Here is a 16,230-nt window from a genome sequence, read left to right as displayed (position 1 = left end):
AAACACGCCTAATGTGTCTTCTAAGTGATCTGAAATTCAGTCAGGGTGACAATGAAGACTAGCCATCACAGGGACAGCCTTCCAGGGCAGCGTGGAAGGAACAGCAAGGCTCTGGTCACTCTGGGGGTGTGTCTGCAGAGATCTGGGATCTGACCTTGTGGTTGATCTTTAAAGGGAGGGTGGTAAGGAAGGTCTGGGGGTGAGCTATTTGGCTAGGAAGGAAGGAAGCTGGAGCAGCTAGAGGGAAGACAGGAGTGACAATGGGGAAGAATGGACAGATTTCCCTGGACCTTGTGAAAGACTGGATGCCCGTTGTTAAGGGAGAAGAGGTGGTTTCTGGCTGGAGCCCCTAGTGGATGGGAGTGTGATACTTGAGACAGAGGAAGAAGGAAGTTGACACCCGGAGATGACTGTGGCCACTTGGAGCAGGGCAAGTTTGAGAGACCTTAGGGTAGAACTGTTCAGCGGCTAGCGCCAGGGGGACAGGAGTCGGGGCTAGAGACAAAGATTTGGGGCGGATGAGCCATTAGTATGGTGAGGTCATTCAGGGAGTGTGGGAAGGACTAAAAGAGGGCTTCCGGGGGTCACCCGAGGCTATTTCAGGACACTGGGAGAGCCAAGAACAAGGCACTGCCCAAACTCAGCCTGAGAACCCTTACTAAGCACCACAGCAGGATGCCCTTGGGTTTCAAGTCTTCTCAAGCGCGGTGGCTGCCAGTCCCGCCTCTCGGCTTCTCCAGGGCAAAAAGTTCACTGGATTCTGATCCCTAGACAAACGCGAGATCGGCTCTGCCTCTGATGGCCTTGTGCTAAGCCGGGTCCTTGGGTGGTACACCCTTACTTCAGGCCCGCCCCCTAAGGGTGTGCACATAGCGTTTATGTTAGGAGACCACAGACCTGCTCCCCAACATTTGCTGCCTCCCCCCCGCAGGGACCATATATGGACTCTTCACAACAGCCTGTTGTTCCCAGGGGTCTAACTTTTGCAGCTCGCCCATCACACACTTAAAAAAAAAAAAAAAAAAAAAAAAAAAAAAAACCTCTAAGACGGGATTTCCCCCACGAGCACGTTGCCACACCACCCGGCGCTGAGTGCTTCCACAGCGCGTGCGCGTCCAAAAGACTGGCCCTCAAGCCCGTACTATTCAATAGCTGCTACGCGTGCGCAAAATGAAACCGGAAGTATATCCCGCTTTAGCACAGGAGCCTTCCCCTGGCCTTTGTTTAGGTTTCTAAGGCTGTGGGCTAAGGTTCTAGAGATCCTCCTGGGACATGGTATCAAAAGTACTGTTATAGGCTTTGGGTTTTTGTTATTTTGAAATAGGGTCTCTCTGTGTAGCCATTGCTGGTTTTGAACTCACAAACCTTCCTGCCTTTGCCTCTGGCAAGATGTGATCAAAGGCGCGCGCCGGGCTTTCTGCGGGGGTGGAGAATGGGGAGGGTTAGGGGCGGAGTGAGCAAGTTACCCGCGGGCAGGTAACTCAAAGTCCTCGTGAAAAGTCCTCACGATGACCTTGAACGGTTCACCAGGGTGCAAAGTGTCTGTTTTGTTTCAGGCAGAGTTCTTGCCTCAACCTCCCAAGTGCTGGGTCCTTTTGTGTGTGTGTGTGTGTTTTTGTTTTTCGAGACAGGGCTTCTCTGTAGCTTTGGAGCCTGTCCTAAAACTAGCTCTTGTAGACCAGGCTGGCCTCGTGCTGGGTTCTTCATCATTCCCAGGATAGTCTCAGGACACCTCCCTTGCCAGGCTGTATCTCTGCTGACCTGGAATGCGAGGGATCTCCATCACTGGGACTCCATCCACAGCTCCTGGTTCCTGCTGGGACTTTTTGCAGTGGGAGCCCTGCCCTAGTATCTACCAGATGGGATCCAAGGTTTTCAGGGGGCATCCTCAGGTCCCAGGCCTCAAAATAACAGTCCAAAGTCACTTGATCATTTCCCCATCACCCACCCTGAAATGATCAGCAGAGTGCGCTCAGTGTTTGCTGAAAGACAGCGACTCTCTTGCCAGCATGGTAACACATTTATTAGTTCAGAGCTAGAAAGAGCGAGAGTCCAATAGCTTTCTCAGTGAAGGCTGTCTTGTGGCTGAGCTCTAGCCGGCCCTCCTGACTCCACACAATTTGCCCTGCTATTAAGGCACTTGAGAAAAGGGGGAGCAGGGATGTCTCAGACCAAACTCCCTCAGGATCCTGAAGGTGGCCAGCGCTATCCCACCTGTTCCCCTCAGCCACAGCTCAGCATGGAAAGAGCTGGTGGGGCAGGAGCACCCAGGAGAGAAAAAATGGCCCCTCATGTGCTGGTGTCAGGCAGCACCCCACAGGGGCTGCTATTAGGAGCTTTGCTTTGGATCAACGTGTACAGGAATCCATGTTGAGGAAGACAATTGATAATAAGGCCACAGCTCCAGCATGCCCCTCTCTGGGAGAGTGCTAGAACTGGAGGATGGGAGGGGTTCCAGGGCTCCCTACCAAGAGCGGAGAAGAGTCAGTCCCCCAGCTCCATCCAGAGAAGTTAATGCTTCTGCTTAAGCACCTCCATAAAGAGAGAGTGAGATACTGCCAATAAAAGAATAAAGTTGCCACCCCTAGAAGATATTACCCAAAGAAGTTGGGGGCAGTTGGAGCACGCTCCCCAGAATCTGTAAGTGCTTTGGGAAGGCTTCAATACCCTGAAACCTGGTGCTCTGAGCAGGGCCAACGCCAGCCCCTTAGGAGCTGATCTGACTCAGAAGAGCTGAGAAGTCCATGTCCGCAATAGAGGAGAAGTCTTCATCCCCCGAGAGGCCATTGGGAAGCCCTGAGGTCCCCAGGGGTGTGGGAGCTGGGTCAGGGGGCCTCTGGGAACCTGTCACTAGCCGAGTTATAGCTTCGGGGTACTCCATCAGCATGGGCTCAGCTGTGGGGTGAGACATGGACACGCCCTGGTTCAGGAGCTGCTGGAATTCTGAGTTGTCGACAGATGCCAGGTCTGAGAAAACACCCGGGTCTGTGCTGTTGCCAAGCAAGGCCCCCAAGTCCTCATCAGCATCGAACTGCAGGTGTAGCAGGGCTTCAGACAGTGTGCCTTCCCCGGCCTGGGTGCTCTTTGGAATGGGTGGGGCCAGGGCTTGGGAAGGACCTGGGGCTAGAACTGAGACAGGGGCTGGGGGCTGAGCCAGAGCTGGTACCATGGCAGAGGAGGAGACCAAGGTCTGGGTCAGGACTGGGGCAGAGGATGGTGCCAAGGCCTGATTGGAGATCTGCCCAGATGGTAACACCATGGGGGAAAACTCATCAAAGTTGATGGTGCTGAGGGATGTTGGAAAGGGGTACGGCTGGGGGGCTGGAGGAGAAAGACAGAGGAGAAGTCAGAAAAAGCACTGAAGACATACCACACCCATCCTCTACCACTCAGCCCCTCTCCTGGATTCTTAGACTCAGTTCCTTTCTAGGGAATCAAAAGCTGTCCTGGCCAGTGGGGTCCACTTCCAAGGGCCACACTGAGGAGTTCTCTGGCTACTGGAGTTCGCAAAGCTCTCACCCCTGACCTTTTAAAGTTCTCCTCACATTACAGTTGCAAAACCAACTGAGGGACTGTGCGAGTGAGTGTTTTTCCTGCTTTTACGTATGTGCGCTGCATGAACGTGGCGCCCTCACAGACCAGAAGGGGCAATGGATGCCCTAGATCTGCAGTGGCAGACAGCTGTGAGCTACCACATGGGTGCTGAGAACAGAACCCAAGTCCTCCACAAGGGCAGCCAGTTCTCTTAAGCACTGAGCCATCTCTCCCGCCCCATAACTTACTACTTTGAGGTGATTCCTTCTTTCTAAATCCAATTAAGAGCCAAGGGCATGGGCTATCCATTTCCAATGTCTGTGTCTCGAGGTATCCAAGCCAGGGTTTGTTCAGCCCCTTGCACCGGGCACCGACCCAGGGTCTTGTGCATGCCAGGCCAGCGCTCTATCTACCCCTGCTCTTCCTTTCTAACTGGAAACAGGGTTCTCGGAGCTGGCCTTGAACTTAACCCTGTAGTCCAGGACAGCCTTGGACCTGGACCCTGACCCTCCTGCTACCCTCTCCTGAGTAGCTGGCACTGCAGGCTGCCAGCATGAGGTCTGGGCCTAGCTCAGAGTTTAGCTGGATTATGGCTGCAGACTTCTATGGCATTAACACCCTCAGGAGATTGCTGGTTACTGGGCCACACTTTCAAAGCCTCAAGTTTATCAGTCTGTGCGGAGCCCAAGAATCCCCACCTGCACTGCTCCCTGGATGACCCTGACAGAGTCCCATGCCACACCGCTGAGAAGCATGGGCCCTAGGGAGGGTAGGCTTCAGAACTCTGCAGATGAGACCAATGTCTGCTCAGTCCCCTTCCAGACAATATTGCAACTTCAGTTTGAACAAATGTGACCCTCATTTAAGTAGGACAAAGGGATTCTTTACCTGGCTTGGGGACAGCTGAGCTTCGAGAAGGCACAGCAATACGCCGTGGTGGAGGCCGGGGTTCAGTAGGCCCTACAGAACAAAAGCTAGGTCAGCTTTAAGACTCCGGGTGTCCTCACTGATGTCTAGAGCTTGGCCTAGACGTTCTCTCCTTCCACTCGGGTTCTCCCCAGCTTACCGTTGAAGGGACTCTTCTTCATGATGCTCTTGAAGGTCTCATAGGTCCTTTTGCGTTTCTCTTCAATCCGGTGGCGATCATCTGGGAAAGCAATATGGATGGTATGGTTTACTCTCCTTAGCTGGGCCCCACTCCTCCCAGGAGCCGGCCCTTTAGGAAGGCAGTGGGGTCGTATTTTCCTAAGACCTGGTCTCCCAACAATTAAAAAGGGATGCTGACTTTCTGACAAGGGTCTGAATGACTCGTCCTCCTTCTCTTTGCTTTGTTGAGAGACTCATCATGTAGCCCTGGCTGTCCTGGAACTCACTCTGTAGACCAGGCTGACGGCAAGCTCACCAACATTCACCTTACCTCCAAAGTGCTGGATTAGAGGCCAGCATCACCACAACCAGCCTTGTTGGCTGAATCTTGACCCCTGGGTGATGTTAAGGAAAGGAGCCCTGCTCAGAGGGACAAGCACCTGTAGCTCAACCATCCCCTGAGCATGTGCCTAGGCTCAGAGGGCAACACTGCACTGAGCACCGCAGGCGAATCTCACAAGCCACCTTCGGCTCAGGTTTGGCGCTCTCAGACTAGATAGAGCACCTTGGCCTCATTTCTTCAAAGGGAACGTCACCATGTCTTATCTCTGTCTCTCCCACTATCTGTCCTGGCACCCAGACTGGAAACTGGAATTACCCTGAACATCACGGCTTCGTTCAGTTCCCCAGTACTAACAACACAACTTGCCAAGCACCCACTCTTCTGTCTTTCCTCCTGGCCACTGGGATGGGTAAGCACAAGCGGTTTAATCCTCAAAAACGTGACCTTAAAAAGTGCCAGGACCCCATGTCCAATCTTTGGGCTAGTAAGATGGCTCAACAGATAAAGGTGAGTTCGTCTCCAGAACAGCCATGGTGGAAAGAGGAAACTGAAAACCGACTCTGGCAAGTTGTTCTCTGAGCTCTACCTGCACGCATGTGCATACACACGCAAAGAAATACTGCAGAAGAAAGGAAGTGCTGCCAGGAGTGGGGCACATGTATTTAGAGGCTGGCTAGCCTTGTCTACACAGCAAGGTCCAAGCAGACAGGACTGCACTGTCTTCAAAACAAGACAAAGAGCTGGACATGCCAAGGACTCCTGCACACATGAACAGGGTACAGACCTGCCGGGGCAGTGACGCCGGGAGATCTGACTAGAGGTGGTCACAGGAGACAGGTGGTGAAAGTCATGAGTGCTCAACAGCTAAGCACTCCAAGCAGATGCCAGAGCAACACACACCCTGAAGTGAGGCTGCGTGGTGAGTGCCATTGGCACAAAGGCCAGGGGGTTGCAGCGTGACCGGGGTAGACAGGGACAGGGATGTGCTCTTCCACCTCTGCAAGACACACCCTCCATCACCTTTCCTGAACCAGTGCACTGCCTTCCAAAATGGCCTCCCAGCCTCAGCTTTTTTTCCCCTCACCCAAGACAGGGTTTCTTTGTGTATCCCTGGCTGCCCTGGAATTTGCTCTGAAGACCAGGTTAACCTCATACTAAAGAGATCTGCCAGCCTCTGCCTCCCAAGTTCTGGGATTAAATGCATGCATCACCACTGCCCATCAGTCTCTGATTTTTTTTTTTTTTTTTTTTTTTGGTTTTTCAAGACAGGGTTTCTCTGTGGTTTTGGAGCCTGTCCTGGAACTAGCTCTTGTAGACCAGGCTGGTCTCGAACTCACAGAGATCCGCCTGCCTCTGCCTCCCAAGTGCTGGGATTAAAGGCGTGCGCCACCACTGCCCAGCCAGTCTCTGATTTTTAAAAACTAATTTATGGAGACTGGGGAAATGGCTCAATGGTTAGGAGTACTGGCTGCTCTTCCAGAGGTCCTGAGTTCAATTCCCAGCAACCACATGGTGGCTCATAACCATCTGTAATGGGATCTAATGCCCTCTTCTGTCATACATACATACATTCATACATACATACATACAAATAGAGCATTCACATACATAAAATACATAAATAAATCTTTAAAAAAAGTTAAAAAAATTTAGCTGGGTGGTGGCAGTGAATGTCTTTAATCCCAGCACTTAGGAGGCAGAGGTAGGTAGATCTCTGTGAGTTCGAGGCCAGCCTGGTCTACAGAGTGAGTTCTAGGACAGCCAGGACTACACAGAGAAACCCTGTCTTGAAACAAACAAACAAACAACTAATTTATTACATTTAGCATGTACACTCATACGCGATCACAGCAAGAGTGAAGTCAGAGGACAGCTTGCAGGAGTCAATTATCTCCTCTTATCATGTGGATCAAAGTCAGGTCATCAGGCTTGGTGGCAGGTGTTTTTACCCGGAGCCTCTTGTCAGCGCTCGCTCGCTCTCTCTCTCTCTCTCTCTCTCTCTCTCTCTCTCTCTCTCTCTCTCTCTCTCTTTTTTTTTGAGACAAGAGCTCCGTAACTTTGGCTGGCCTCAAACTCACCAAGTCTTTACAGATGACCTTGAACTTCTGTTCCTCCTGCCTCCACCGCCCCAGTGCTGGGACCCACCGCAAATGCCATAAGTAGCACTACACCTGGTTTAAGAGATAGGTGGGGCCAGGTGGTAGTCACTCGCACCTTTGATCCCAGAACTCAGGAGGCAGAGGCAGGTGGATCTCTGTGAGTTGGAGGCCAACCTGGTCTCTCTAAGAGCGAGGTCCAGGACAGCTAGAGCCACACAGAGAAATCCTGTCCCAAAAAAAGTCTTCCCCCCCAAATTTAGTTATTTATGTGCATGGTGTCTGTCAGCATGTGTGTCTGTGCACCGTGTGCATGCCTGGTGCCCTCGGAAGCCCTGGGACTGGATTACATGGTTGTGGGCTTCCATATATGTGCCAAAATTAGAAATCTGGGTTCACTTAAAGAGTAGCCAGTGCTCTTAACCACTGAGCCATCTCTCCATGGCATGGGCCCTGATTGTGCACAATGAAGCTGGGTTATATGGCAGTGACAAAATCCACAAAGCCAAGTGACCTTGGTTCAGGTGCACCTAGTGCCTCTACTGCTAGTGAATTCAGTTAAATATTTCCCCTCAGAAGGCGATGAGAGATTAAAGCCAAGTCATTTAAGGAAATGCTCACAGTAAGGGTAGACAAAATAGACAGAGCTAAATAAGTTGGGTGTCACTGTTAAATATGAAATGGATTCTGACTATAATTATATGTTGCTTAAGAATGGGAACACAGCCGGGCGATGGTGGCGCACGCCTTTAATCCCAGCACTCGGGAGGCAGAGGCAGGCGGATCTCTGTGAGTTCGAGACCAACCTGGTCTACAGAGCTAGTTCCAGGACAGGCTCCAAAGCCACAGAGAAACCCTGTCTCGAAAAACCAAAAAAAAAAAGAAAAAAGAATGGGAACACATCTTAAGACATGTTGTTTGGCAAATTTGTCATTGTATGAACTTCTATTTTATTATTACCATTTGTGTGTGTGTGGTGCATGTTCATGTACATGTTCATGTATGTGTGTGCATAAGCATGTCAAGGCCAAGGCTCAATACTGGCTGTCTTCCTCTACCACTCTTCACCATATTTTTTTATTTTTTATTTTTTGGTTTTTCGAGACAGGGTTTCTCTGTAGCTTTAGAGGTTGTCCTGGAACTAGCTCTTGTAGACCAGGCTGGCCTCGAACTCACAGAGATTCACCTACCTCTGCCTCCCGAGTGCTGGGATTAAAGGCGTGCGCCACCACCGCCTGGCTTTCACCATATTTTTTAAGACTTACTTATGTGCATTGCCTGTCTGACTGCTTGTATGTGTGTGCACCACGTGCACAGAAGAGTGTCAGGTCCCCTGGAACTAGACAGGGATGGCTATGAGTCACCATGGCTACTGGGAATGAAGCCTGGGTTCTCGGGAAGAACAGCATGTGCTCTGAACCACTGAGCCACCTCTTCTACCTTATTTATTTATTTGAGACAAGATCTCACTATGTAGCCCTGGCTGTCCTGGAACTTGTTATGAAGACCAGGTGGCCTCGAACTCACAGAGATCTGCCTGTCTTTGCCCACCAAGTGCTGGAATTAAAGGTGTGCGCTGTCATGTCCAGTCCACTTTATTTTTGAGACAGGACATCCTGCTGCCTCTGGAGCACCTTGATCCAGCAAGGCTGGCCGGACAAGTAGCTCTACACCATCTGTCTCCACACCACCGCACAAGGGTTACACATGTGTGCTGGGGCCCCAGCTCAGTATGAGCATTTTAAAGTATACTTACACAAACCAAGACATCTACGTCATTAGACAGTGTAGTCCTCCCCACCCCCACCCCCGAGACAGGGTTTCTCTGTGTAGCTTTGGCTGTCTTGGAACTAGCTTTACAAACTAGGCTGACCTCAAACTCACAGAGATTCATTTCAAGAGCTGGAATTAAAGGTGTAAGCCACTACTGCCTGGCTAGATAATGTGGTCTTATGTGATCACCATAGTACATGTGGTCTGTCTTTAACAGAAATATTATGTGCAATGAGTACAGTATATATAAATGCTAGTGTTAGCCGGGCAGTAGTGGAGTGCTTGAGAGGCAGAGGTAGACACATCCCCGTGAGTTCAAAGCCAGCCCGGTCTACAGAGTGAGTTCCAGGACAGCCAGAGCTACACAGAGAGACCTTATCTCAAGCTCCACCCCTTCTCCCCATCTGAAAAAAAAATCCTAAGTGCTGTCCTGGTCTTTTTCTCAGCCGGAGTGCAGAAACCTTAGTATTACCCTCCCTAGCTTCACACCTGTGTCTGGCAAGTACTGGAACTCCATGGGCTCACTGAGCTCCCGATCAGAAGGCCGCCGAAGCTGCATGGAGACGCGCACAGGAGCCTGCAGGCTGGGGTCAGCGTATGGAGGAGTCCGGAACACAATGGCTACTTGCCGGTGCACATCAGCTTGAGAAAAGGAGCCTCGGGCCTCCCAGCCTGGTCCGGTGAAATACACCTCAATGTCTTCTGCAGGAGACAGCAGCAGCGTGGGTTAGGATGTCCCTGCTTCCCCTGAAGCCACTGAGGTCCCTGGCATCATCACCCCTCCCCTCTGGTGCAGAGAGCTCAGCGTGTACCTTTCTGCACCTTGTCACACAGCAGGAAGATCTCATCGCCACCAAGGCAGCTCCCAGAGTTTCGGTTTACTCTGCAGATCTTGAGCTCAGCAGTGTTGGGGGCGCCTGAGGGTGTGACAAGGAGAAAACCCTGAACCCTGAGAGGTCTCCACAGTACCCCATAGATGTCACAGTCATGCCCAGCCATCCTATGTCGTCTCCCACAGTGTGCTGACCACCCTTCTGCAGACGGTTCCCATCCGCTCTTCACCCCAACCAATTCAGAAACTGCCTCCTGCTGCGACCGCAGTTCCAGACAGAGGAACAAAGCGGTGAGGAGCTGTGCTTTCCTTCCCAGACCTCACAGTCAAGAGACAATCTGACCTCACACTGTCAGCTTTTGCTTCATCTCTACCTTGGCAAGGAGTCCTTCCCTCCTCACTCCAGTTTATACTGGTTTCCGGTCCTTGGGGGACTCTAAAGCCCTTTTATTTTCAATTACCCTAACGCCTGTTAAGACTGCAATCCATCAATGTCAGCCCAGGTAATCAGAGAGCTTCCTGTGAGCTGCTATTGTTGCGTTATCTCGGTTCCTGGGAGTTTGCTTCCTAAACTCCTGCGCAGAGTCCTGGCAGGCCAGCATCTCAGCACAGACGTGGACAACAGCCACTTCCCAGCAGGCTCCAACTGAGGGAGGCTCTGGGTCTGCTCTGCCCTGTCCCTGCCAGCACAACTGGACTAAAGGAAGTCAAGCTCTTCTTGCAGGCCACGCCCACCCCAGCCCGCTCTCTCTTCCCAGGCCCTCCCTTCCCTTTACTGGAGCTGGCCACTCACGGTTATCAAAAATAGGATGAGAGAGGACAGGAGTCAGGCGGAGTGGCCTGCCTGATGGGTCCCGCACTGTCACCTGGAAGCAGAGGCGCACGGCATTCAGGTCATAGTCCCCACGCTGGTCCTCCATGGGAACTGTCAGAAAAACAGGTGGGAGTCACTAACTCTGCTGTACCGGGAAGACAAGCCCTCTCTAGGCCTGATTCTCAATGGTAAAATGGATGTGTACCAAACTGGCAGCAAGATTCCACTCATCCTGTCTGCCTGGCCATGGAGGGAGACGAGGGAGGTGCAGGGAAGGTGATGGAGTTGCTTTGCTCCTACCTTGAAAGGGGTTATTGTTGGTCTGGATGCGCTGGCTGATGGCTTGCTCCAGGTCTCGCTTCTTCACACACTGGATCCCCAGGTTCTGGAAGCTATGGTGTCTCAGGTATCAGTTTTCTGTCTGCAGCAAAGCCCCATTCTCCCTTCCCACTCCCAGGTCACAGATCTAGGCCTCACAGCCTCCATCGCCTTACCACTGTGCTGCAGTGAAACCCACTCGTACCCACTAGCAAGTTTCTGTGGGACCCGGCCTATGCGCGCCAAGCCACCGTCCTACCTCAGCCACAGGGGGCATCTTTCCCCATTCCTAAGCACACTAAACCTATTCCTTCTCGTGCATGGAATGTTCTTTTGGACTTGTCTGGTTTTCTCACCATTTTAGCAGAGAGGCCTTTTGTAACCTTCCAACCCAAAGTCATGACATGGTGGTACATGCCTGTTATCCTTGGGGTTGAGAGGAAGAGGCAGGTTAAACCTAACGAGTTCAAGGCCAGCTTGGGCTATGAGACTCTGACTCCAAGCAACGAGGCCAGACTCCTCCTTCCAATTTATTACTGTGTTCTTTTCCTCATGGAAATTACTCTTCTCTAGCAGTGTCTATCTGTACAATTATTCATCGCCTGGTTTTGCCAGCTGGTATTTAAGCTCCAGGAGAGTCGGTTGTGGTATCTTTCTTATAATGAGAGACACTCAGGGACTGGCCGGTCCAGCCACAAAGGTCTGTGGCTCCAAGGTGATAAGTTCGTCCTTATCCCATGGAGTTCCTGTCTTTTAAAGGATTTAAGAGAAAGGAGGTCCTGCTGGCAGAGCAGGGAACAGAGCAAGGGCTCAGAATTCTGCCTGTGTCTAGAAAGGGGTAACATTGTAAAAGCTGCCTGGCCCCAAGCCTGCTCCCACCCGCGTTCTATCCTGACTTCACCCCAGCCCTGACGTGTACAGGTCTCACCTGTGGATGCAGCGGTCTGGGCAGAGCTCGGCCTCGTAGAAGCCATCCCGGCAGTCCTTCCCCACAAGTTCATGCGGATGCGGCCGATGAGGTGGGTCCTTGGTGACCAGGGAGATGCGAACTGTTCCTGGTCCCGTGTAGCCATTGATCTGTCCAAAGTACAGAGTACTCTAGGGGCCAGCAATGCCAAACCTGGCTCCTAGACGCGGGGCACGGTGGCAAGAAGGCAAGTCTGCTGGGGCTCCACGGTGCCTTCCCCCACATCAGTCTCCAGCTCCGGGCCCTGGGGGCTGGTGCCTACCTTGATGGTGGGGTGCGTCTTGGTGGTGTCTGTGCTTCTCTCACCAGGGATACTGCCTGCTGAGCGACCCTCGCACTTGTAGCGGAAGCGCATGCCCCGCTGCTTGGGCTGCTCGATGATCTCCACATAGGGCCCAGAAGCCTGGGTTGGCTCTGTGGGTGACACAACCAGTCATTGGGTGCTGCCCCCGTAACCCCTACTCCAGGACAGTCCCTACCCACTGAGGATCGACGGTCCACTTACCCGAGGGGAAGATGAGGGGGAACAAATCTGCAAAGTTAAGACACATTGTCAGGAAACTCTGTTGCCCATCCTCACCAGGAAAGGCATGACAGCCAAGCTCCCTCCCAAGGAAACCGAGCCAAGATCCCACAACCTGCCCTGAAAGAGGCAGGGCAAAGAAGGCAGCAGCATCTCTCCACTAGAGAAAAGGGGCATAGAGGCGTTCCTCTACCCGGGGAAACTGAGTCAGTGCCTACTTTCAAGGAACACTGAGGAAGGATATCACCCCCCTCTCTTCTACAGGGGAAACTGAGTCAAATACTTTCTCCCTTACAAGGAAAGGAAGCCAGAACCAATCGCAGCGACACGGATGGGGGCCGCCAAGGAAACTGAGTCAAAGGTCACCCTCACTCCCACCCAGGAAGGACACTGAGTCAAAGCGCCCTCCACAGAGAGGGGCAACTGAGTCAGACCCCTCGCAGCCCGCCCCGCCCCGTGCCACCATCCGGCCTGCGGCTCCCTGCGCAGCACCCCGCGGCGCAGAAAGGGGAGGAAGACGGCGCGGGGGGGGGGGGGGGGGGGGAGCTCCCGCCGCCGCGGGCCCCGGGGCTCGAGGGCAGCCACCTTGCGGGGCCAGAGGGCCGCCTCACCGTCCATGGCCGGGGTCCCGGGGGCGGGGCCGGGGTCGCAGCTGAGCCCGCGGCGCGCTAAAGCGAAGCCATTCGCCAGAGGCGGAAATGCGCGGCGCGCGCCCGCCGTCGCGTCACTGCCCGGAATCCGGCCGCGCCTGCGCGCTGCGCCGCCGCCACCGACGCGCGTGGGGGCCTGGAGCAGGTGTGCCGCTCTCGCAGGGCACGGAAGGTGTGCGGCGCTCAGGCGGGGACACCGGGGGAGCGACCGGAGGGCGCCGAGGCTGTTCGTTCCGAGGCCCGCCCGGCTGCAAGGCCGCTCCTGGGGCTGCGCGGCGCTGCTCGCTCGGGGTCCCGGCCCCGCCTGGAGGGCGGGCCCACGATTACTCACTCTGTTTTTAGGGGATTTCGGGTTCTGTTCCCCGCCCCGCTCTGATCGCAGGAGTTTGGTGATGTCACCCAGGCCGGGTCTGGAGCAGAGCCAGGGTTGCTGGCAGGCTGCGGCCGTTCGCCGTGCGCAGGGAGAGGCCCAAGCCTGCTGCGCCGGCCGAGGCTGGTGACTGAATCCCACACGCTTTCCTAACCGTGCCAGGCCTTCTGGGGACCACGGCGCGTTGTAGGTCATATGCTCCCCAACCTAGATCCATCTGCGCCTAGGAACCGGGGAGCCCGTGCTCCGCAGAGCCTGCTTCTCCAAGGAGCGACTGAGGCCGTGGGGTGGGAGTCACACTGAGGGCCGGACACCTGTGCCTTTCTGAACAGTTACTGCTGGAAGACGCCCGAGGTCAAACCGCAGGGCTTGTCTCTGCAGATAGGTGCCGGGGATAAGGTTTGGACCCTTAGGGATCTCCAGAACTAGCCAGGGTCACACCTGTCTTGCGCGTGGCCCAGGCTCCGGTGTTGAAGGCATTTGCAGTGTGCTGGGTGAGTGTGGGGACCCGGGCTGGAGTACTCTGTACCTCAGGTTGCTCCCCCGGTGCCAGAATGAGAAGGCTTCAGCACATGGAGAAAGACTTATTTTCTCTGAATTCATTCTAAATTAGGAAATCATGTGGGAATTGGAAAAGATTGGAAATTCTGAGATGCTTTCCCAGGCTCTGAAAAAAACAGGAAGACAAAAGTGAAAATAGTTACCGCCCCTCCCACTCATTTCAGTTTCTCACTTGGCGAAGATTAGAAAAGGCAGTTTACTGTTTGCAGGGGTGGACTTCAAGGCGACAGGATGAATTCTGACTTCAGATTAGTGGCACACAGTCACCATTGATCCTTGCATGCATCGCTCTGAAAAACCGACACATAGCTTAAGTAAAAAACGGATACAGTGTAGTTACAGAAAAGTAAGGGCTGGGGTGGCAACTCAGTAGAGCCACAGAAGAGCTACATCACATCCTGACCACTCTGAAAAAAGATGCCTACAAACAAGAGAGATGGCCCAGTAGTTAAGAGTCCATACTGCTCTTACAGAGGATGGGAGTTCAGTAATCAGCATCCGCCTGGAGCAACTCGCAACTGTAACTCCAGCTTTGGGAGACCCCACACCCTTTTCTGTACTCGAGAGAAACTGTATTCACATGTACACACACCCACACACAGATGCACATATATACATAATTAAAAAGAAATCTAAATTGGGCTTGGTAGCACAGGCCTTTAATCCCAGCACTCTGGAGGCAGAGGCAGGAGGATCTCCGAGTTCGAGGTCAGTGTAGTCTAGTTTAGCAAGGACTGCAGAGACCCTGTCTCAAAACAAAAGAAAGAAAGAAAAGGAAAGGAGCTTTGTTTACATAGGGAGTTCTGGACCAGCCAGGGCTACACAGTGAAACTATGTCTTGAAAGGGGAAGAGGCCCAGGAGTACAGTTCAGGCCTACAGCACCATGCTTGCCTAGCCTGCAGGGGACCCTGGTTTCCATCCAACACTCCAGAAAAAGTCAAGAAAACGAAGGGAATATATAGGACACTCATTTCCACAGTTATGCCTTCATTGTCTATTTCCTTTTTAATCTTTTGAGTTCAGGCTTCTCCCATGCAGATTTCTCAATTTTAATATCCATGTCTGTGTAGGCACATACTACAGCCACGTGGAGGCCATCCACACGTCCACGTCTGTGTAGGAGGATACTACAGCCACGTGGAGGCCATCCACACATTCACGTCTGTGTAGGAGGATACTACAGCCACGTGGAGGCCATCCACACGTCCACGTCTGTGTAGGAGGATACTACAGCCACGTGGAGGCCATCCACACATTCACGTCTGTGTAGGAGGATACTACAGCCACGTGGAGGCCACAGGACAACTTGCCAGAGTCAGTTCAATTCTTTCTTTTCATCATGTGGGTGCTGGGGATCAAAAAGACCATCAGGTTCAGTGGAAGGCTTTTCTTTCTTTTTTGGGGGGGGAGGGGGGTTGGTTTCGAGACAAGGTTTCTCCATGTAGCCTTGGCTGTCCTGGAACTCACAGAGGTTGACTTACTTCTGCCTGCTGAGTGCTGGGATTAAAGGCTTTTACCAAGGGGCTGGAGAGATGGCTCAGAGGTTAAGAGCACTGATTGCTCTTCCAGAGGTCCTGAGTTCAATTCCCAGCAACCACATGGTGGCTCACAACCATCTATAATGAGATCTGGTGCCCTCTTCTGGCATACAAACATACATGGAAGGAATGTTGTATACATAATAAATAAATAAATCTTAAAAAAAAAAAAAGGCTTTTACCAAGCCGGGCGGTGGTGGCGCATGCCTTTAATCCCAACACTTGGGAGGCAGAGGCAGGCGGATCTACAAGAGCTAGTTCCAGGACAGGCTCCAAAGCCACAGAGAAACCCTGTCTCGAAAAAAACCAAAAAAAAAAAAAAAAAAAAAAAAAAAAAAAGCTTTTACCACTACTGCCCAGTGACTTTCTAATCCTCTCCACCTCAGCCTGTTTTGTTTTGTAAAATGGGGTCTTGCAATGAACCTCGGGCTGGCCCGGAACTCACGTGTGGTTCAAGGTGACCTGAGACTTCTGATATTTCTCTCGCCTCAGGCTGGGATTACAGACGTGGCCAACACAACCAAGACTGCTTATTTGATTTTTTGTTTCTTTCACGTCACACATTGCCAAAGTTCCTCTGTCTTAAAGTTCACTCACTACCTATTCTCAAAAGGGGGAACTTTTGGAGACAGGGTCTCGACTATGTAGCCTTGACTAGCCTGGAATTTGCTGTGGACACAAGGCTGGCCTTGAGCTCAAACATCTGCCAGCCTCCACCTGCCTCGGCCTCCCGAGTACCAGGATAGAGACACACACCTCCACAAGCAGCACACACCAGCACACAAGCAGCACACACCAGCACACAAGCAGCACACACCAGCACA

At 52.6% G+C, this 16,230-nt stretch overlaps 1 protein-coding gene across 1 annotated transcript; it reads right to left on the bottom strand.

Moving 5' to 3' along the window:
- Window positions 1-2,007: 2,007 nt before the first annotated feature.
- On the bottom strand, window positions 2,008-13,502 carry Rela (RELA proto-oncogene, NF-kB subunit). The gene is made up of 11 exons (XM_005351747.2): window positions 12,898-13,502; window positions 12,269-12,295; window positions 12,026-12,177; window positions 11,725-11,873; window positions 10,779-10,870; window positions 10,458-10,589; window positions 9,645-9,749; window positions 9,322-9,534; window positions 4,601-4,681; window positions 4,423-4,494; window positions 2,008-3,321 (listed from the first exon to the last, which is right to left on the bottom strand). The coding sequence occupies exons 1-11, from the start codon at window positions 13,499-13,501 to the stop codon at window positions 2,708-2,710; spliced, it is 2,241 nt and encodes a 746-aa protein (XP_005351804.2). The 5' UTR covers window position 13,502; the 3' UTR covers window positions 2,008-2,707.
- Between the last annotated feature and the right edge of the window lie 2,728 nt (window positions 13,503-16,230).

The sequence above is a fragment of the Microtus ochrogaster genome, chromosome 8 (assembly GCF_000317375.1).
Source record: "Microtus ochrogaster isolate Prairie Vole_2 chromosome 8, MicOch1.0, whole genome shotgun sequence".
NCBI lineage: Eukaryota > Metazoa > Chordata > Mammalia > Rodentia > Cricetidae > Microtus > Microtus ochrogaster.
This window is presented reverse-complemented; position numbering and strand designations above follow the sequence as displayed.

What these genes read in the sequence shown, in the direction of transcription:
- Rela (XM_005351747.2), bottom strand. Translation starts at nt 13,501, where the DNA reads ATGACCTACAACGCGCCGTGGTCCCCAGAAGGCCTGGCACGGTTAGGA. An exon ending in CCAGACCGCTGCATCCACAG is followed by an intron (nt 10,871 to 11,724) that starts GTGAGACCTGTA and finishes GAGACACCATAG; the next exon opens with CTTCCAGAACCTGGGGATCC. An exon ending in CTCAGCTGTCCCCAAGCCAG is followed by an intron (nt 3,322 to 4,422) that starts GTAAAGAATCCC and finishes TTTCTCCTCCAG; the next exon opens with CCCCCCAGCCGTACCCCTTT.